General features: G+C 53.4%; 1 protein-coding gene across 1 annotated transcript in view; it reads right to left on the minus strand.

The window, feature by feature from the left end:
• The window catches only part of pip (heparan sulfate 2-O-sulfotransferase pipe), a 45,433-nt gene extending 24,729 nt beyond the window's left edge, over positions 1-20,704 (minus strand). Inside the window, exons 1-3 of the mRNA XM_037220025.1 lie at positions 20,475-20,704; positions 13,641-13,771; positions 206-303 (exon numbers count right to left, since the gene is read on the minus strand). Of these exons, the coding sequence (XP_037075920.1) occupies positions 206-303; positions 13,641-13,771; positions 20,475-20,530 (285 nt within the window). The 5' untranslated portion in view covers positions 20,531-20,704. The remainder of the gene's footprint in view (positions 1-205; positions 304-13,640; positions 13,772-20,474) is intronic.
• Positions 20,705-22,213: the final 1,509 nt, after the last annotated feature.

Consider the following 22,213-nt stretch of genomic DNA (forward strand, 5'->3'; position numbering starts at 1 on the left):
CGTGCGCCGCAGGGTGTTCCAGAGGACAGTGGACGCCTCACATGGTTTGCAAAACCGGACATCGTACACCCGTACGCGCGTAAAAAAAAAACGGATAAAATCTCAGCGCCACCACGCTTCGCATCAGGAGACCGGCACCATTCTCCCTTATCGCATGTCTGCCGGCCGTCGTGCCCTGACGCGCGCCGCTCCCCGGCGAACTCACCTGACTAGTGGGCGGAGGATGCGCCGGTCGGCGCCGGCCGTCTCCAGAGCCGGTGTGGCCATGGACCGCCAGCGGACTCCTGTTCTCGCGCGACGGTCCTGCGACAGGGCAGCGGCGTTAGTCAACTCCAGACGGAAGACCAACAGTCGACCACGCTTGGAGATGATCTGGACGGCATGGGATCGGCATGTGGCGCGGCATGGGACCGGCATGTGGCAGCGCATGGGATCGGCATGTGGCACGGCACGGCAAGGCTTGGGATCAGGACATTATGAGGCAGAGTTCATTTGGATAATACCTATACACATGAATAAAGAAATACGATCGGGAATACACGAAAGACTCGTGTAATCCTCATGTGGCTCAACGACGCATAATCCGTAGATTAGTGAAAACAATTTCAGTAATAGCGGTCGCATATCAGCACAGAAACACCCACATGATCACGAAAAGCAAATCGTGATGGACTACGATTCAGCAGCACATAATGCGATAGCGATATCAACCAATTTATTCCTACTACAATAGGAAACATCAACTTTTGGGGTTAGGTACGAGTGGTGCAGTGGTTAAGGTGCGCGTCTGGGAAAATAGAAGCACGGGGTTTATTCCACGTGGTGCCTGCCTTTTTCTCACCAGGGTGAGAGATAGATGAAGCCATACTGCCTCAGCACTGAGTGCGTCATAAAGCCCAATGACAACAGCAACAACAACTTTCGGGATTCATGGATGCTGTGACCAAGCCCTGATGGGTTCATGGCTGCACCAAACGGGCCCGAAGTAAGTGCCGAGATTCAGCCGTGGAGGGTGAATGCTGATATTCAGTGGTAGAAAGCAAAGTGCCGAGATTCAGCAGTAGCAAGTGAGTCCCGAGATTCAGCGACAGGAAGCGAGTCCCGATATTCCGCGGTAGGAAATGAGCCCCGAGGGCTTCAGCGGTAGGATGTTCGTCCCGAGACTCAGCGGCAGGAAGTGAGTCCCGAGATTCAGCGGTAGAAAGATAACAGTTATACACATGAATAAATAAATACGATCCGGAACATACGAAAGACTCGTGTAATCCTCATGTGGCTCAACGGCCGAGATTCCGCGATGGGGAGTGAGTCCCGAGAGATCCAGCGGTAGGAAGTGAGTTCCAAGTGATTCAGCCGTAGGAAGGGGTTCCCGAGATTCTGCGGTAGGAAGTGAGTCCCGAGAGATTCAGCGGTAGGAAGAGGTTCCCGAGATTCTGCGGTAGGAAGTGAGTACCGAGAGATTCAGCGGTAGGAAGTGAGTCCCGAGAGATTCAGGGGTAGGAAGATGTTCCCGAGATTCACCGGTAGGAAGTGAGTCCCGAGAGATTCAACGGTAGGAAGTGAGTCCCGAGAGATTCAGGGGTAGGAAGAGGTTCCCGAGATTCAGCGGTAGGAATTGAGTCCCGAGAGATTCAGCGGCAGGAAGAGGTTCCCGAGATTCTGCGGTAGGAAGTGAGTCCCGAGAGATTCAGGGTAGGAAGAGGTTCCCGAGATTCACCGGTAGGAAGTGAGTCCCGAGAGATTCAGCGGTAGGAAGTGAGTCCCGAGAGATCCAGCGGTAGGATGTGAGTCCCGAGAGATTCAACGGTAGGAAGTGAGTCCCGAGAGATTCAGGGGTAGGAAGAGGTTCCCGAGATTCAGCGGTAGGAATTGAGTCCCGAGAGATTCAGCGGCAGGAAGAGGTTCCCGAGATTCTGCGGTAGGAAGTGAGTCCCGAGAGATTCAGGGGTAGGAAGAGGTTCCCGAGATTCACCGGTAGGCAGTGAGTCCCGAGAGATTCAGCGGTAGGAAGTGAGTCCCGAGAGATCCAGCGGTAGGATGTGAGTCCCGAGAGATTCAGCGGTAGGAAGTGAGTCCCGAGAGATTCAGCGGTAGGAAGTGAGTCCCGAGAGATTCAGCGGTAGGAAGTGAGTCCCGAGAGATTCTGCGGTGGGAAGCGAGTCCCGAGAGCTTCAGCGGTAGGATGTGGGTCCCGAGACTCAGCGGTAGGAAGTGAGTCCCGAGAGATTCAGCGGTAGGATGTGGGTCCCGAGAGATTCAGTAGTAAGTTTAGGCCGCCATGGTCTCCTGTCTGCTTAAGCGGCGCGTTGCCACACAGCGCGCTAATCATCGCTGGTATCAGATCCCCATCAGACGAGACACGCCTCGTTCTAGTTCTGCATAGCAAAAGGAATTTCGATGAACCAATGCCACTATACCTCCCGTTTGGACGCTACTTTCTGTCCCTTCTTTCTTGTCTCCATTGCCCAACCTAACTTTATCCCATTGTCCCATTGTTTTCCATCAGTAAACATTGTTTTTATCCAGCCCCTTTCCCTCTGCTCTGCTGCCTCTGCCTCTGTCCCTTTTTTGTCTCGTCTCACCCTTTGCCCTGTACCCCCCCCCCCCTTTTGCATGTCCCTCTATCCATTCTTCCCTCGTTCCTTCCCGCTCCTCTCTCTCTCCTCTCTCTCTCTCTCTCTCTCTCTCTCTCTCTCTCTCTCTCTCTCTCTCTCTCTCTCTCTCTCTCTCTCTCTCTCTCTCTCTCTCTCTCTCTCTCTCTCTCTCTCTCTCTCTCTCTCTCTCTCTCTCTCTCTCTCTCTCTCTCTCTCTCTCTCTCTCTCTCTCTCTCTCTCTCTCTCTCTCTCTCTCTCTCTCTCTCTCTCTCTCTCTCTCTCTCTTCCCCTCTCTATCTCTCTCTGTCTGGTCTCTCTCCATCACTGTCACTCCCGCTCTCTGTCCCTCCTCCTCTGCCGTTCCTCCTCCGTTCATCTACCCTGCCCCTTCTTCCCAGTCCTTCTCCCTCCCACTCCACGCACAGCTCATCCTTCACCTCCTCCACGCCATCGCGTGCTCTGCGCACCGGTCCGCTCGTGAAGGCAGCAGGGCCACCAGAACTCCATCTCCAACCGGGAGAGGGGCGGCAGCCGCGCGGCCGGCGAACGGCGCGCCCCGGCCGTCCGGCGCGGCTGACGCCGGCTGCGCTACATCGAGTGCCTTCGCCGCCGCTGTCTGCCCCAGTAAAGGCTGGTCACCCCCGCATCGCCGCCGCTGTCTGCCCCAGTAAAGGCTGGTCACCCCCGCATCGCCGCCGCTGTGTGCCCCAGTAAAGGCTGGTCACTCCCGCATCGCCGCCGCTGTCTGCCCCAGTAAAGGCTGGTCATCCCCGCATCGCCGTCGGGAGATGGCGAAGGCGGCGCCGGCAAAGATGGGCCGCGGGTGGCCTGGAGATGCAGGATGCGGCGCGGCTTGACAGCGTCAGGTAGATACATGGAGACAGGCTCGTTCTGTTCTCGTATTTCTGATGTTGTTCGTTGTCAAATGACATGAGATATCACAGTAGCCGAGCAGTTCGTAAACCTAATCATCAGCAGCACCAAACGGGGAATAAAAAGCTGCGCACAGGAGTTGACCGGCTCCGCCATGGAAGCCATCCCACCGTCCACCCGGGTCATCGCACCGAAGTCGTTCTTCGTGACCTTGCAGGAAGGATATCCAAAGCGGTGACGTCACGGGTGACGCCAGAGACGGCCTGCTCTGGCGACGTTCGCGTGAAACGCGCGAGCCACGACACTCGTCATGGCGACGAACAGCCAGGCGCCAGCAGACAACATTGCAACACGGAAGGCGGGGTCAAACGTGACTTTTGCTCTGCACCCGAGCCAGGTCACACCGCGTGCCGCAACAGGCTATGTTAACGGGACATTCGTCCGGCTGCGCAACGGTGATGACGGGGAGACACAGGAGAGTGGTTTTGGCAGGTATCTAATGCTATTGCATATCGCTAACTTTCACATCAACGCGATAAAAGACGGGGTTGCCCTGTTCGTCTCGTCTTTGTTGGCGAGCTTACTTAAAAGAGGTGCAGTCATGTATTGTGACATAATCGAAAATGCGCTGCAAGTTAACGGCGGAAGCTTACACGTGTCTTGCATGATAAGCGCGTGCAATAAGCAGGCACACATTCGCTATATTCACTGAAGTGATCGTCTACTTTCTCTCACATAGTAGCAAACAATCATGGACATCTCTGAATCTTGCGCTTAATAGACACAATAGAAGAACACCTGTGCTAAAAGAGAACATTGCTCCGTTATCACGACTACAAAACTCCCAGCAAATAGATTTTCTAGTCGTGATATAGCAGAGCAAACTACATACGGCCCACGCGCTTCAGCATAACCACTTATCTTGTCATACCAGCTGAATTCTGGTAAAGCTAAGGGCCTGCAACGGGCTGACACCATCGCGTGCTAACTGCTCACACACGCCGTTGGTAATGGGTGAGAAAGACGGGGCCTAACGGCAACAGCGCGCATATCGTGTAATAGCCTTCGCAGGATCATGAACCACTAATTGCAGCATGGTAAAAACCAGTGTGTTATTTGCGTAATGAGAACACGAAGTGGTTGCTGAAAACGGCCACTGGTCTAAAATCGACCTTGAAATAACATATTTTTGCGTGACTCTTAACGATAAGGACTTTGGAGCAGGACTTGATATGCATTCATATGAAAATGGATATGTGTGAATAACGGGTCAAAGGTGAGGCCAAGAGACCACAGACATCATATACCAGGCTCAATTTAGTACAAATAACCTGACAATGCCGGAACTGGCGCCACCAAAATGTGACAGGCCGACAATTTGAACAATTGTCTCAACCCTTCAAAAAAGGATAGCCTTAACTCGCACGTGGATCAGACCTGTCCAGCCTGCAGCTCTGATTTTCATATTGAACAAATGGGTATATTTGTATGAAACACATCTGAAAGACTCCAGGTATGGGGCCAGCACGGGATGAGTGTAGGCGGCTCTGACAGATTTGGCCCAGTTTGGTTCGGCCGAATTCCAGTGTTCTGGACCCCGCGCCGAGGCCAATCACATGTGAATCAGACCCGGACTACTATGCGCGGTGTGAAAGGACCCGGACTCTGAGTCAGTAGCCCGAGACTCCTGAGTCGGAGGGGCGAGAATTTTGGGTAAGTCTGCTCGGTGCCCCTGGACCAAGTACGCAGCGATGGACATTGACAACAGCTGAGGGTTAATGCGGCCCGATGCGCCCTCGCCCTGGACCAAGTACGCAGCGATGGACACTGACAACAGCTGAGGGTTAATGCGGCCCGATGCGCCCTCGCCCTGGACCAAGTACGCAGCGATGGACATTGACAACAGCTGAGGATTAATGCGGCTCGATGCGCCCTCGCCCTGGACCAAGTACGCAGCGATGGACACTGACAGCGGGTGAGGGTTAATGCGGCCCGATGCGCCCTCGCCCTGGACCAAGTACGCAGCGATGGACATTGACAACAGCTGAGGGTTAATGCGGCCCGATGCGCCCTCGCCCTGGACCAAGTACGCAGCGATGGACATTGACAACAGCTGAGGGTTAATGCGGCCCGATGCGCCCTCGCCCTGGACCAAGTACGCAGCGATGGACATTGACAACAGCTGAGCGCTAATGCGGCCCGAATAAGGGCAGCAATCCGCCCTCGCCCAGTACCAAGTACGCAGCGATGGACATTGACAGCGGGTGAGCGCTAATGCGGCCCGAATAAAGACAGCAATCCGCCCTCGCCCTGGACCAAGTACGCAGCGATGGGCATTGACAACAGGCGAGCGCTAATGCGGCCCGAATAAAGACAGCAATCCGCCCTAGCCCTGGACCAAGTACGCAGCGATGGACATTGACAACAGGTGAGCGCTAATGCGGCCCGAATAAGGACAGCAATCCGCCCTCGCCCTGGACCAAGTACGCAGCGATGGGCATTGACAACAGGTGAGCGCTAATGCGGCCCGAATAAGGACAGCAATCCGCCCTCGCCCTGGACCAAGTACGCAGCGATGGACATTGACAACAGCTGAGCGCTAATGCGGCCCGAATAAGGACAGCAATCCGCCCTCGCCCTGGACCAAGTACGCAGCGATGGACATTGACAGCGGGTGAGCACTAATGCGGCCCGAATAAGGACAGCAATCCGCCCTCGCCCTGGACCAAGTACGCAGCGATGGACATTGACAGCGGGTGAGCACTAATGCGGCCCGAATAAGGACAGCAATCCGCCCTCGCCCTGGACCAAGTACGCAGCGATGGACATTGACAGCGGGTGAGCGCTAATGCGGCCTGAATAAAGACAGCAATCCGCCCTCGACGCGAAAAACTTCAATTTTCATGAATGATGACGTATAACCTTAAGTTCAGGGCTCTTATGCTGAGCTATCGACCTTCAGCACACCTTAAGGTACTGTTTAAACGACGGTGTAGAGCAAACGTTATCCATTTGTCTGTTATATATACATTTTGCAGACAATGTGTTGTCAATACCCAACGTTTCAAGGTGTCCTTATGAGCATAACTGTGTAAGGTGGATCTGAATCTCGAGCTTGTTTACTGGGGATAATAAGCACGGCTTAAAACACCTGTTCAAACATCGGGTACTGACGACAAACCAACATTCATTCTATAGCCGGGCGGTTGATGTCTCGCATCGCTGAAGTGGGCGTACCGCTCACTTTTCCTTCCGGAGTTTGCGGCGGGCAGCACAGGACAGATGCATGTCAGTCTTGGCCGTTGCATATACCTTCTTTTGCACGACTCTTCCGGATGTGACGCAATGAGTCAGCTCGGCAAGCGCGCCCGGTGCTCCGCAGGGCATAGAGAAAGCTTTCAAGTTGGCTGACAGGCTCCTCCAGATACAGAACCTCGGCGTGCGGTTCGTGAGGCTCCAATGTTTACTGACGCGGATGCGAGTGGCAGGCTGCGGCACCGCTGGGGAGCGGGTCCGATGCGAGTGGCAGGCTGTGCCACCGCTGGGGAGCGGGTCCGATGCGAGTGGCAGGCTGTGGTACTGCTGGTTGAGGAGTGGGTCCGATGCGAGTGGCAGGCTGCGGCACCGCTGGGGAGCGGGCCCGATGCGAACGGCAGGCTGTGGCACCGCTGGGGAGCGGGTCCGATGCGAGTGGCAGGCTGTGGCACCGCTGGGGAGCAGGCCCGATGCGGGTGGCAGGCTGTGGTACTGCTGGTTGAGGAGTGGGTCCGATGCGAGTGGCAGGCTGCGGCACCGCTGGGGAGCAGGTCCGATGCGAGTGGCAGGCTGTGGCACGCTGGGGAGCGGGTCCGATGCGGTGGCAGTGGCAGGCCGCGCACCGCTGGGGAGCGGGTCCGATGCGAGTGGCAGGCTGCGGCACCGCTGGGGAGCAGGTCCGATGCGAGTGGCAGGCTGTGGCACCGCTGGGGAGCGGGTCCGATGCGAGTGGCAGGCCGCCGCACCGCTGGGGAGCGGGTCCGATGCGAGTGGCAGGCTGCGGCACTGCTGGGGAGCGGGTCCGATGCGAGTGGCAGGCTGTGCCACTGCTGGGGAGCAGGCCTGACCGCAGTGCCTGTACGGGATCGGCGCAACAGCACTCCCGCGCTGCAGCAATGACGCCTGGTTATTAGTACGCATCCTCGGACCTCCGACTGTGCTGCATACATCTGCAGAGATGAACATAGGCGTGTCGCAGCAGAGGCAGCCCAGGAGGCGCGGCCCTCATCACTCTCCCTCCCAATTCTGGGTCACTGACCGCTTGACCCCCTCCTGCCGGACAGGACGGACGGGACGGACGCAGGGTGGGGTCACTCCAGCCCGACCGCAGTGCGTGCGCCCCCGGCCGCTGCCCGCCTGACCCGAGGCCTCGCCCAGCCGAACCGAAAACCGTACTATTGTTCCGGTGGCGGTACCATTTCCGACCCGGCACGCCCCGTGCGCCCGCCCACTCCACCTCCCCCCCCCCCCTCGCTCGCCGGCGGACTCGGCGGGCATGGGGCCAGCGCCAGAGCGGCCGTGATTGAGAGGTACAGCTGACTGGTGGCAGCGGGACGGCCACGACAGGGAGCGCTCGATCCTCACTGGCGCCTCATGCTGTTTGACTTACTTAGCGACTGATCGGTCCGGTTTGGTTATCACTGCCGCTCTGCGGCGCCCTCCGCTGCTACGGATATGCCGGCGGGCGAGCAGCGAGTCTGAGCTCTGGATGTGACCGCAGGACGCCGAGCCCGCCGGCAGCTACGAATTTGACGCAATTGTTTAAGCATCTAGCGCTGTGGCGATTTGATCCAGACCTGTCACCCGCCTCGTCTATTTACCAGTTTAAAGCGTGATGTCACCGATAGTTTCCATAATAGCAAGGTATTACAATACAACATAGCTTCATTGTCATTCTGTTGACCGTGATGGTGATTTATGAAAGGCATCTTGCCACTCTGTCAGGCGTCTGTGGAAAGACCTAGTGTGTGTAAGTGTGTAATGCTCGTTGGTTCTGAATTTCACTCGCACGAAATGAATTAAATGAACACGTAGAAACACTAGTGATGACAAGCCACACACACGCGCACGCGCACACAGCGCACACACACACGCACACGCACACGCACACGCACAGCACAGCACTCACACACGCACACGCATCGAGATGCCACACTTTGCATTTCAGTCAACAGTTGCAAAGGCAATTGATATGTGTGGTAACAAAGGCGTGCTCGTAGTCGACAATATACTACCTCTCGCTTGGGCTGCCCGTTCAGCCGCCGCCCAAACAAGGCTTTGTATACGCCGTCACTAAAATGTTGACTTATCCTGGCGCCAGCAAAGCAAAGCTCCATTCCATTGGCTCTGCGCAACCTCATTTAAAACCCGCTTTACCGATACTTGTTAACACACTTTCCCCGTGCCCACATCACGTTTGCCAGCGCCGGCTTTGCATCTCCTCGACACTTTCATGAAGTTTCAATTTTAAGATGTTACCAAAATAAATAGACACCGAAATCACCTATCAATACGCATAAGTTGAGTGTAAGTCCTTTGATATTGTCCCAACTGTGTTAGATCCAAAATAGTTAAAAATGCTGCGTGCTTGCCATCTGTCGCCACCTATTAAAAATCCTTGTTTTCTGTTCTAGGAATGTGAGTATCACTGATGAAATTAAAAGAGTCCAATAAATAAGAAATAGCTTGGCGTCAGACACATAACGGTCCCGGTCCTTCCCGAGCCGCTAGAGGGGGAAGGGGGAGGGGAGTCCAACTGCCACTGACCGTAATAGACCGGGATCCCTTCCGAGATGGGGTCAAGGTCTATGGACGACGTTCAACTAGTAATCTTCCGCACACTGATCCACTTATCTATTTCATCGAGGAACCAGTTGCTACGCAGGAAGAAATATTGAGATGGGCCCAAGAGTTCAGTCCAACTTTTCCCAACGATTTAAGTCACCCGTCATGGTTAAATATCCCAGAACAACCAGCGTTATTCATAAATCTCCCCATGGTCAGCACTAAAAGGCCGTCTGACACTGGTATTTAGCAGGCCGTGGTTGCCGACTCTTGTTCGCTGTTGCACGCGCAGTGCTGAAGACCACGGCCCCTGGGGGACTGTATCGACTAGACGCAGTGGCGACACAAGGTCACACAGGCTCGCGTGGTCCTGGGATGGACTCGCGCAGACCGTGGCCACATCGTTCATGGATAGGGTGGCACTGCATCGTGGTCCTCGGATATCACCAGCTGCAACAATGTATGCTGTGAATTAATGACTTGTTTTAATATATGTTGTTTTAATGTTTATTTTAATACCCAGCTGGGTATTTTCTCCAACCAAGGTATGAGCTCATTTTGGTCAAGAGTGCACGACGATGATACACGTGACAGTGCATTATTCATTCATACTAACTGCTAATAATGTACCGACATAATAATACAAGGTATGTGGCTAACAAAAGTGCCGTTCTTTGTCCCAGTAAAAATTGGCGACAGCTCAGATTGTTCGCACGTTTGATGACTTATTAATGCGTTTTACCTAAGACCGTGCGCTGAAAACCTCATCATTGCTAGCTTGTGTACAAAGCCTTGTGATGAATCACACGCCTCTGATACCACAAAGACAAAAGCGAAAAATACGCAGGTTTACCGCATCGGTTTGGCATCGACCGGAACTCAGGCGGACGCATGAGGAGCAGATAAACACGAGCCAAGCAAAGCTGAGCTATGGGGTCTGAGAAGCGGCCCAGTCACGCCTCGCCGCGGCCGCATCGGAGCATCTAGGTGGGTTGGAAGCTAGCAACTTCAGATACCATCGCACGGCGGGGGGGGGGGGGGAGGAGGTCGAGTAGTATCCCTGACTACGGCCTTCAGATTGGTAGCTTTTTAAACGAGATATTTTATTCCTAGTTTTCTTAATAAGTCGGTCTGTGGCGCTGGCATAAACGGTTTAACCCAGACCGTAACTATTCATGCGCGCAATTACCACATCGTTTGCATCGGTGCAAAAGACTCCCGTCAAGCGGCTCTGAAAGTATTCGTGAGCCTGTACAAACACAGGTAGAGCACTTTCACAGAGGTATGGTCGTTACGAATTCTATCTCTCCCTCTAGGTTTGAACCAGCACTAACGCGGACCTGTCAGCAGTCGCTCCCAGCTGAGCTCGATCCGGGCTGACCACGTAGCAGGCCCACTGTATCACCGCCGAGTCGCACCGGGCGCGCGCAGGGCCGGCGTCCCGTTAGACTGGCCGACGGCCCCGGACGCCGCGCGAGGGCCGGCGTCACTGGCCGCCGCCGCCGCCGCCGCCGTCCCGGCCCAGCGCCACGCCTGGCGACTGCGACGCCGCGGCGTTCGTCGTGACCGCGACGCTAACCCGGCTCCCACCGACGGCCCTGTGATGATTTACTGTTAGCCACAGCGCTGACGCTGCGCGACCTACGGTGACTGCAACGCCTGTCATCGAGGTTTCTGTTGCTGAGGTTTGCACGCGTGTTCAAAACCATGCCACATGATTTTTATCACCAATTGACTCTTACTGAATGTTGAATATTTCCAGACAAATATGTCTTGGTCATTTAAATGCAAATTGCTAGCCATTTTGACCTACAGTCTGCATGCGCGGGGTCCTTAATATCTCCGTAGAACCTAAACCTAAATAAAAATTCTGGCAAAGCTTCTGAGCTCTGTCGATTCAGAAAGATTTCACTGGACCATTGTAAGATGAAGAGCGCCAACGATATATTCATGCAGCCGTTTAACAAATGCTCTCTTCAGTTGACTGACTCTAAAATTCAGATACTGATATTGCGGAAGCTTCTGGCTTCTGCTCCACCTAAAGAAGTTAAAAATGAAATATAACAAAGAAAAACATGCCCTCATTAACCAATGGGCCATATCCAGTGATTTTCTCTTTGAGGGGCCATTCAATATCAGGGGCCCTTTGCCAACCCTGCGCCCTCCCTCCCCTTGCCAAGGCTCTGGCTGCGTCCCTGCATACAGCCATTGGTCCATTCAACTTGGGCCATAACGCTAAGCCCTAAAAAGCTTCCGTAATGACAATACCACCACGTGGTGTCCGCCGCACACGGGTCCCGGTCAAGCCAAAACTGTGGTGCGTTATCACGCAAAATGATAGCAAATAAGAAAGGAGAATATGCATAAATTTTTACAGTGATAACGCAAACCGGCACACTCAAAGGTACTGATGGCCATCATATGCGCGTAACGATGAATAAAAATGATGCCAAAAAGCAACAAACAAACAGGGCTACATATAGCTAGGACGAGGGCTGAGAGCGCGGGGATGCATAAGGCCACTGGCACAGGGAATGCGGGGTCAATAGGGTTCGGGCATGCAGTGTGCTTGCAATAACTTGGGCGCTTTCGTACTGAACTCCAAAACAGTGTTTTCCTGCGCGAGTTTTAAAAACATCGTATAAACGTAGTCCACCTGACAAAACATTTAACTACTCACTTGGCTTATTTTGATATCAGTACTAATGACTTTGAGCTCTCGCTTGTTCGACCTTGTGAGTTATTGGTTCTTATGCAGAGTTATCAACCTTCATTACACCAGGAGATACTGGTCACACATCGTCATATCACAAACATTGTTGATGTCGACAGCGCGCAACGCTTCAAGCTCTGGGCTTTCTCCAGTCTGCACTCGACAGCACCGCCAGACGACTGGCCAACCAACGCCTCCCACCGAGCTCATTACGTCACAAGACGCCTTTCCGGCACGCGGCCGAACAGGCCGCCGACAACAGAGCCGGTCACGCCGGCTGGCGGACACCCAGCCAAGCGCGGCCTGCCGGCGGCGGCGGACGCAGTCACCGGCTGTCCCCATTACTGTTACGATCAGACGCCGGCCAGCCGTCGGGACGGCCGTCTGGCGGACAGCCACGGCCGACGGGGCGGCTCAGGCGCCTCGGCGAGGGGCGGGCTCGGCCCTGGGGCGTCAGATCTCGGGAACTGATGGAGGGAGCTTAGAGAGATCTCGGCCGGTGGAGGGAGCTTTCGACGGGTTGTCCAGGTCAGGAGTTACAGGGTGGGTCCAGATAGCTCCACGTTCGGTTTGAATGGGAATCGAGTTGCTGGACTGTTTTCGGATCGGTTCAAGGTGGAAGCAAGCACTTTGACCAAGTCCGGCGTCCAAGCGTCATAGGAATACTGGCGATGGTGTACGGTAGCCGGATGTCATTCCCGTGACACATGGAAATAACGTCACAGGCGGACACATACAGGCTCGGTTTGTTTAATTGCTGTCCACCTGGAGTAAAACGGCAACGTTTTGATGCTCGCGCCGTTCAAATAACCTCCGTGATGACTGCTTCAAATGCCTCGGCAAGCGTTGTGTAGCGCGTGAAGCGCAAACCTTAGGTATTCCACTTCAGGAGTGCCACTTCAGGAGCGTCACTTTACACGCTTCTGGCTTTTGGGTGCCCAGGTCCCCGATAATTTGACATTTCAACTTTAGGCCTGTGACGGCACTTGAAAGGAGTGGTCTCCGAGCGTCCAAATTTGCCGTTGGAACCAGCCCCCTCCCCCCGAAAGTTTTTGGGCGGTATCACATTTGTGCCAGGACTATTTTCAGTGTGGGTCTTTACTTTACCGGATGGGTCATCCGGGCTGCATTATTGCACCGGTCATTGCTACATTTTAACATGCTTACCTGGATCTTGACCGGAAGAGACGTGGCAACAAACGTTTTATTAGGTAGATGAAGTTATTTCTTAACACAAACGTCACTTTCTGGGAACTAGAGCGTTGTGTGTACTGGGCCACCGTTAAAAATTTCACAGCTTCTACGCCATGGTAGCAGTATGGCTGAACACTCGAAATTTGTTGGATAGTCCAATGATATTGAAATTCACCTCAGTGTTACGGACCACCGGCACACCCACGCGCCCGTCTTCGTCGGCGACAGATGGCTGGGTCCTGACGACAAGTATGCAATAGCAGATATGATAAAATGTGCACACAGTCACACCTGTAGATATGCATCATGCAGGTTCTATCAATAGGTACTGGCTTCCTGTAGCAGCGGTGCACGGCTGCTGCACACATACCTGTGACGTCCCTATCCCTGCGGCGAGCCAGGGGAGGGAGCGGGGGGGGGGGGGGGGGGGCAGGCGGGGTACTCACCGGCTGCGAGGGCGGCAGTCTGGGCCTGCTGCCGTCGCTTGGCCGACGCCAGCTGGGCCGACAGGTCGTTGGTGTGCAGGAACAGGAAGACCGTGGCCGTGAGCAGCATCAGCGCCAGCAGCTCCGACAGCCTGCCGGAGGCCGGGAGGACGTCATCGTCACCGACTGGCGGGACCAGCGGTGCTGAAACGTCCCGGGCTTATGGATAAAGTGGACGGCGAAAATGCGCATTGCCACACGACGCTAAGTTCCAAAAATAGTTTTGCCGTGCTGACGCTGCCAATTGCGGAGACGGTCACGACGAAACATCGCAACGCACACTGCATAACCAAACGTGACGCCTACCTGGTGACACATTCCGTTACGCAACATTAGCAGATTTTTTTCTTATAAGCCCTTTACCGTATCCCACGGCACAATCACATCTTTTTATGTTTCATCCCATCCCAGCGACAAAAATATGCCAAGATTTGTTGCTAGCCGCTTGATTCGGTGTAGGTCGGCGACAAATCAGTGCATTTCCAATGTCTCACCCAGCCGGCCAATTCACTATTTTTAAGGACCGACTCTAGGTGTACCATACTAGACAGTGTGGAAATACTGAAAAAGATAACACCTGGCTGCAAGGGCACAAACAAATCGATACGATACGACTCATATGAGTCAGGCGGTGACTTTCAAAGCCCTGCGACTCTGCAAGTGGCATTCAGATAACAGTTGCATGAAGAAATAGGCTAAATTGTTTGGCATCGTTGACATCATTAGCGATCCGCGATTGAATGTATTGTCCTCAACGACGAGAGGCACGGCTACTTGTAGGGGGGTCGACGAGGTGATCTGATCGAGGTAGACAACGACCTGTCGTTATCCAGGCTGCTTCTTCAACACACAGAAAAGGCTGTGGATGCACCGGGGTGGTCGCAAGAAACTAACGTTCCTCCCTCAGAGAAAAAAAAAACATGGGTTCAGTCACGGGAACAAACCACTCCTGGTGAAAATAAATGACTGGACGGTCAGGACAGAAAATCAGACAGTTCCAGGTACGTGCCGTGCCGTGCCTCGTGCCTCCGTGTATCCGTGCCTCCGTGCCTCCGTGCCTCGTGCCTCCGTGCCTCCGTACCTCCGGGTCCGGTTTTCGCTCGCCGGATTTTTTATCAACATCATTTCTTTTTTCATCGGAGGCGTTATTTATCAGTTAGTTCGGTGTTTAAGCAGCGCACCAGTTATGATCACGCTTAATGCCCAAAGAAATAGCATTTAAATGTTGCTTAAATGCGTCCCATCTTGTCTTGTAATATTGCATCAAAACGCATTGAGGACCCAAATCTACGTTGCAGGGCAGGGCAATTTACCAAAGAATGCAAATCGACATCGATGATTACGAATACATTTGCTGCAACATTGCAATATCACAGACACATTCAACCCACCGTGTTAGAAAACAAAGGTGCGTAAAACTACCACAGTGAGAGTGCTGCCCAACACGGGTGCAAGCCGGGCCCAAATCGCGAGAACCTTTTTAATTTAGACACAAGAAAACAAAATCAAACCGATCAAAATTCAGCACCATTGCCATCATTGTTTACGCAAACCGTTGTCCAAGACACCTTGTTTGTCAGTGACCACATGAATCTACCTCGATAACCTTCGCTTGCTGAAAGGCATCTGAAGCCCAAAAACCCCCATACACTTGTGCAAGTGTGTGTAAGTGTGTAATACACTTGTGTACGCAAGCATATGCAGGTGTGTAATATACTTGTGCTTGTGCTAGTGCAACGACTTGAGGCAAACAACAGTACTGATCCCCCCCCCCCCCATGCATAACCTATTAAAAGGAGCGCGATGACGTGGGCCATCCGAAGACAAGATATCGCATGATGTGCCACATGCTCCAGTTCGGATCAAAACTTTGTTGCGAGGAAGGAGTTCTGCGAATCGTTTCGGGTAATTGTGCCCTCCCTTCTAAAGTAGTGCCGTCACGCACACATCTAGTTACGAATATCATCCACCCTGCTTGCAAAAATATCGCCGAGCGTTTGTTTGGCTGCCGTTTACCTTGGACGACCGATGGCAAGAGCCTCCCAGGTTTTTGTCGTCGACTATGGGTTTTCAGCCTGCGAGTGACGGCACATACTACGGACGTTAGGGTCGTCAGCCTGCGAGTGACGGCACTTACTACGGACAATAGGACCCTCAGCCTGCGAGCGACGGCACGTGCTACGGACGGTAGGGTCGTCAGCCTGCGAGTGACGGCACGTACTACAGACGATAGGACCCTCAGCCTGCGAGTGACGGCACGTACTACGGACAATAGGGTCGTCAGCCCGCGAGTCGCGGCACGTACTACGGACGATAGCGTGCGCACTCGCACTCGGCGCCCCAGGCGATCAAGCAGTGGCAAAGAACATCGTATCGCGGGCGGTGAATAGCAAACACATTCGGCATTCTGGGCGGAGGAAAGCGAGCACACCGCCGCATGCACACCAGTTCCGGTAGGATACTCGGGAATAATGAGCGGGTCGATGCACAATGAGTCCCACCGACGACGCTCTATTCACGCCTCAGTGCCGTGTTTTTGCCCGGGTCGTGACGCCGTCGGCCAGAGGCCCTTGGTGGCTTGCCGCCCTACCTCATTTCTCATCTCCCTTCCTCTCCCTCTCCCTCCCTCTCTCTATCTTCTCTCTCTCACTCTCTTGCTCTCTCCCTCCTCTCTCTCTCTCTCTCTCTCTCTCTCTCTCTCTCCCTCTCTCTCTCTTCTCTCTCTCTCTCTCTCTCTCTCTCTCCTCTCTCTCTCTCTCTCTCTCCTCTCCGTCGCCGCCGACGATGTGTCACAAGCACGCCGGGTCGCGCTATCGATTCTCAGCACGAGCGGCTGGACAGTGACGGCCAGGGATATCGCCGCTGGCCCTCGCTGGCAGCCGCCGCCGGCGGGGTCACCGACCCCGCAGGGATACGCGCGGCATGCGAGCGCGCCGGAGGACAGCTGGTGGGGCAGGCAGGGTGCTGTGGCCGACGCCGAAGTGATCTCCTTTGGTGCGGTGGCGGTCCATGCAAATGGCGGAGGCAGATCCGGCACAATAGAGGGTACAAGACTGCAACTCTCTCTGTCATAGACTCATAATGAGATGGCACGCAGCGACTGTAGTACGGCACTACGTGCCGACACACAAGTTCTGCAATCCATTCACAATTCTTTCCACGAGATCACAGCGTGATTCGGGAGCGATCGCTTCAGCTGCAAGCTCCGCTGAAAGCGCGATGTTATCTGTGATGTAAGGGGGGCCGGTGAACACAGCAGCTATCATACCATCAGAGGCACAAATCATCACTGCATAATGGTTATGCATAGCAACAGCCAAACTGACATATGTTTGAGGCGTTGGTACAGAGAGACCTTCGTCCATGAGAGTGTTACTTTTATCATGTGAATTCTCCCCTGTGTTCCCGGAAGTCAATGCCATAGCAAACAACGGTACAACACATCTTGGGCTCCCGTGCTTAACGTTGGAATTCTGTAAAACAATGATTATGTCAAGCCGCGTGACATTCTCAGGCAGCTTCCGAGAACATTGTTTTCCTCGATTCCGAGAAGACTCTACTGCGTCGTAAGCTCGCTTCAGCTGATTGCTCAGACGGAACACGCCAGCAGGTATTACCGCGCCAGACGAATCTTTATGATGCTGTTATCAGGAGTCTGAAGCAGGGCAAGGTTCAAGGAGACCTAATTTATAAAGCTCACGTTGGCCGTAGAAAAAAATTCAAGCTCCGCATATTTACCGGGTTCAAGGGAAAACCGAATCAAGCAGGACCCGCAGCCGCCAGAAAGATCCCTGTCCAAGTTTCAGGCTTGTCAGGACACATTCCAGACACATCAGTGGGTACAAACGTGTTTTTTTATGCGGCCTGACTGGCTGATCATTCATTCAAGAGAGGGTTTGAAGCCGGGTAGGAGCTGGGCTACTATTTCTGAGACGGATGGGTATTTTCAATTGTCGAGTCCTGACACCAATCCTGCAGAGTATTTCTTTCACGCGGTCGCGGTCGGTAGCATACCAAATGGAACTGACTTAGTTGTCCTCGCATGCTCGAGGTCAAATGTGCCTTCTGTAAACGGCGGTATTCCCAGGGCGTGGCGCGCGCGTGGAAAATTTAAACAGGTTCGGTAGCTTAATAGCTTGAGAGTGACAAACGTGACTTTTTCGCATCATCAGTTGGAATAACAACAGCCGCGCGACCGTTGCGTCTCTGAAGTCTCTACGTCTCTTTCGTCTGAGGACGAAAAGGGGTGCCGAAGCGTTAATATTCGGAAATAATTAACAGAGGTAAAAATAAAAATTGACTTGCGGCGAACAACGCCCTAGAATCTCTTGGAGTAACGACGGTTCATCACACTACTACACGACTGGTCAACCGAAAGACGACGGCGCCATCGGTGATGGGGCGTCCACGAAGAAGCTCCCTGAACCATCGCTCCTCCGACAACATTTTCGCTATAAACAATCAAATCCGTCACACATGCGACGCATGCGAACACGGTCCACTAATGAGCAAATGTGAGTCCGTTCACGGAACAACACAACACGCAACACAACACAGCCCAACAAGCAGCGCAGCCCAACAAGCAGCACAGCGCCCGACACGCGCACACCCGTCAACAGCACGCGTGCACGCGTGTTGTGCGTTCCCACGTTTCACCAGCGCTATGGAGTGCGTGTCACCATTAGTTGTGATTAATTCAGAGCTCGGGGGTGTGCGGACGTTGCGCTGCGCATAATTGCGGCAGGCGTACTCGCGAGATCGATGAGATTGGAGAGTTGTGAACTACACAGTGACCAGGCGGGGGAAGGGGGAAGGGGGAGCTATGAAGACAGCGCCGGTGGCTTGTCCGGGGCTCGTTTCAAGCTTCCAGGCGGTCACCCCGAGCGATCGTGTTGCTCACGCTTTGACGCACGATTGTTCACGCTAATACGCACACCAAAGACAACCAGTCGAATAGAATGTACCAGCGATGAGTATAAACTTTATGGCAATGCTAAAACGTACAAGCCCGACAATCCATTGAGTATATATCACATATCACAAAACATATAATTATCTACCATACCTTACGATATTATAAACCCCCACAAACATATGGTCTTGCAAACAGAATATGCCACAACCGACATCGTATGCTTTGAACTGATTACATTAAATGAAACAACACAGAGCAGCCATGCTACCCTGAACCTAAATCAACCAACAACACAGCTGTTCTTGTCCCTGCATACCGATGTCAAGCAGCGCATGTGCTGAAATTGGAATTATATGTTTGGGATACCTTGAAAACTTGGACAAGTCCCAAGGTGATGAAATACGCCTGCCAGCATTCCAAACCAATATTTCGGGGACTTAGCATATCTAACCTCTAAGCCTTACCCGGCCACATAGCTATTTACCATTTTTACCATCCTCGATCCTCCCCGCCGGGCGGATACTCTGCAAACGCCCATGTTACGTTGATTGCATGTAGTAGTCTGAATGTTATGTCTATGATGTACCTGTAATGTGATGCACCTGATATTTGGATAGCTCACCTGATGCTGTATAAAGCAGACCACTCAAACATCCTGGACGTTATGGTAAGTCGCCCTGTGAGTTTCGCACTCTCAGAGAGGAATCGAACCACCCCTAATTCTGTCACAATGTGGAGCTATGATTGTGAATCCTAATTCAGCCGAGTAACCAATAGAACCCAAGCCGAATGTGATCCTGGCTAATACGGAATCTATTCGGCAGGTGATCATTTCCGCTGGGGTCACACACAAGTCTGTTTCCTGTACAGTCTACTTCCTGATGATATGTTCCACAAGCCCACCTAGCACCTAGGAAACGTATTGACTAATTTCGTTACTCAGTCATATTGTCAGTTAACGTCGTTTCTTTAAATGTCACGAGCTCGGAAAGAAGACAATGTTCATGGGTTCGCAGGGCCGTGAAGGCATTAGGCTCACATCAGTATTTAGGGGAAAATCCACGGCTTGGTGCGCAACATTTGCCCCACGGCATTTCTTTTCGGAGATGCTCCAGCGATCGCTCACGATATCGGCCACCTGACGGCATTCTTGTTTCCACGCTGCCCTTCGCGGACGCAAGCTTGAGCGTCGATGACCTAGGCGAGGCACATTATACGGATGCTAGACCCGAACCGCTGTATCTACAGAGGCCGCAGACCTGTTCTGTACATTAAAGTAATCTGGTAATTGGACACGGCACTGGAGTGAAAAGATAACAAAAATTACAGACGCGTTGGAACCTGTCACCCACAAGAAAAAAACAGCTTAAAGTGTCATTAGCTTAAAGTGTCATTTCACTGACTTTCATGACGTTTATCGTTATTGAGCACTGTTCGAGCAGAATGTGTTGAGTCCAGAATGTTGAATCACCCAGGGGCATGCAATTCGAACGACATTTCAAGCACTTGCTTCTCATTCAGTTAACTTGCATTACAATAAGTCCCTAAGTTTTCCTATAGACATACGCAAATTCGTTGACGCCCGACGCTTTCGCAAGAGAGGCGAGTGCGGCTCGAAGAAGTTTGGAGCCTGATCGGGACACGTTCCACCCAGCAACTTCGGAACAGCCTGCTATCCCGAACTTGGAAGATGACGCTCGTCCCCACCACAGCACCCTGGAGAGCTCCCCGCAGTAACAAAGAGGCCCTCGGTCTGAGCACAGCCGACGGAGCAAACTTCGTAACAGGCTACAAACATGCACCAGAGCAGTCGACCCGTCGTTCCTTAACTTGCGCCCACCCGCCTGGCTCCAACAATGGAAAGAGTCGCGCATACTTACCTCCAGGGCACGCGCTGCCTCCACCGGCGCCATACGTGCATGACCTCCTTCACCATCGTCGCCGGCTGCTGCCTCCGCCTCGCCCGTACAGGTCACGGGCTGTTACGGGCTGCTGGGGGACCACCAGCCGGCGCAGGGATTTCAGACGCGCTTGTCGAGCTTGTCACGTGCACGCACAGCCAATCACATGGCCCGGGGACGACGCACGACTCGAGCACCGCCCCGCCCGCGCGCAGAAGACCGAGTGCTGCTAACAGTCGGTCGCCGCGAACCGCTAGGTCGCCGGCGTAGAGCGCATGCGCGCCGCCGCCGTCCGCTCCGTTACAGAAACAGCGGCGAAGCCCGGCCCAATTCGCCCGATGAACGTGAGGGACACTGGGCGGCGCATACTGCCGGCTGCGATGGGTTTTATGGACGGCGAGAGGCTGGAGAGGGCGGTCACTTTCGCCAGGGCGCTGTGGACATTAGTGGATGTGGAGGAGAGTAACGGGGATGTTTTGCACGGATGCCGCAAGATGGTCGTGGATATGGGCTGCTGTCCTCACCGGTCACCCAGTTACTTGGAGTCTCCGGAAACAAGACGAGGATGCTTGAGCACGCCATCAGCACACGCAACAGTGGAGACGTCGGCAGCCAACCCATGCTGAGTGGAGGGGAGAATATGTAATTGATTGGGTATACGGATGACATTCTGTGTGAGTGAAGAGCACCCTTGTCTTTAATGCAACAGCGGGGTGAAAGCTTACTTAGCGAGCGGACATCCTCTATTCCTTTGACGCGCGTTGCCCCTTCTATAGCATGGTGTGGTCTATGCTAGCAACAGATAACTGTCGCACAAAATACCCAGGCTGTAGAGCATTTACTGTTCATGTTTCATTCGCGTGCTTTTAAAAGCAGCTCCACGGTTGAACAGAGGATAGAGACACCACTCTTTTTCCGGGTCGCATTACGTGTGCTAGCTGAGGGCAAGCTTGCATGACATTGGTAGTTGGCCTGAGGCGCTCGGATCTTACACGTTCTACAGGGTGTTTCAGTGGTCTATTCTTGCCTTCCGCCTCTGCATCTGGTCCTGTAGCTTCAACATTAGTTACGCTCAAGTGACGTCAGTAGCAAAAAATGGCGTGCATTTTTTTTCTTCAATTTTTCGCATGGGCGAGTGCGAAACTGTAATCAATTGGTTCATTAAGGCTTTATCAGACCACAAATCCCTTACATAGCGGACCAGTAGAAATGGGTGTTACTAAAAATGCCCCTCTCAATGACAGGTTTTTTTCCGCGAGGCCCATGGGCATGGCTCTCGGTGGCGTCAGCCGGGGACCTTTCGCCAAAGCTCTGGGACTCTCACGCCTGCAGTGGATTCATAACGGAGAAGATGTGAAAATAGGAATCTTTCAATGAGAAGAGGCTGTTCAGGTCGGCCCTCGCAGGTTATTCGGGAAGTGAAGGTTGCAGGCATATGCCTAAGCTGTGCTGAAGACAGGCCGGGGCGTGCGAAACTTATCAGTCAGATTGACACACTGGGGCTACGAAATGTCCAACCCGACCGTTTTCTGTTACATGAAGGCTCACTAGCCCTCACGGCATACTAAAGGGTCAAACACCGAAATTGAGTGGAAATCAGTGGAAGGAAATGGTGGAGCTGTGCACAAAATAATCATCCAAGAATTGGCACTAAGGTCAGCTTCAAGACGTCATTTCGAGTGACGATCTTGTTTTCGACCTCGAGCAGCCCTCAAGCC

This window comes from Pollicipes pollicipes, unplaced genomic scaffold, assembly GCF_011947565.3.
Source record: "Pollicipes pollicipes isolate AB1234 unplaced genomic scaffold, Ppol_2.1 Scaffold_4295;HRSCAF=5057_pilon_pilon_pilon, whole genome shotgun sequence".
NCBI lineage: Eukaryota > Metazoa > Arthropoda > Thecostraca > Pollicipedomorpha > Pollicipedidae > Pollicipes > Pollicipes pollicipes.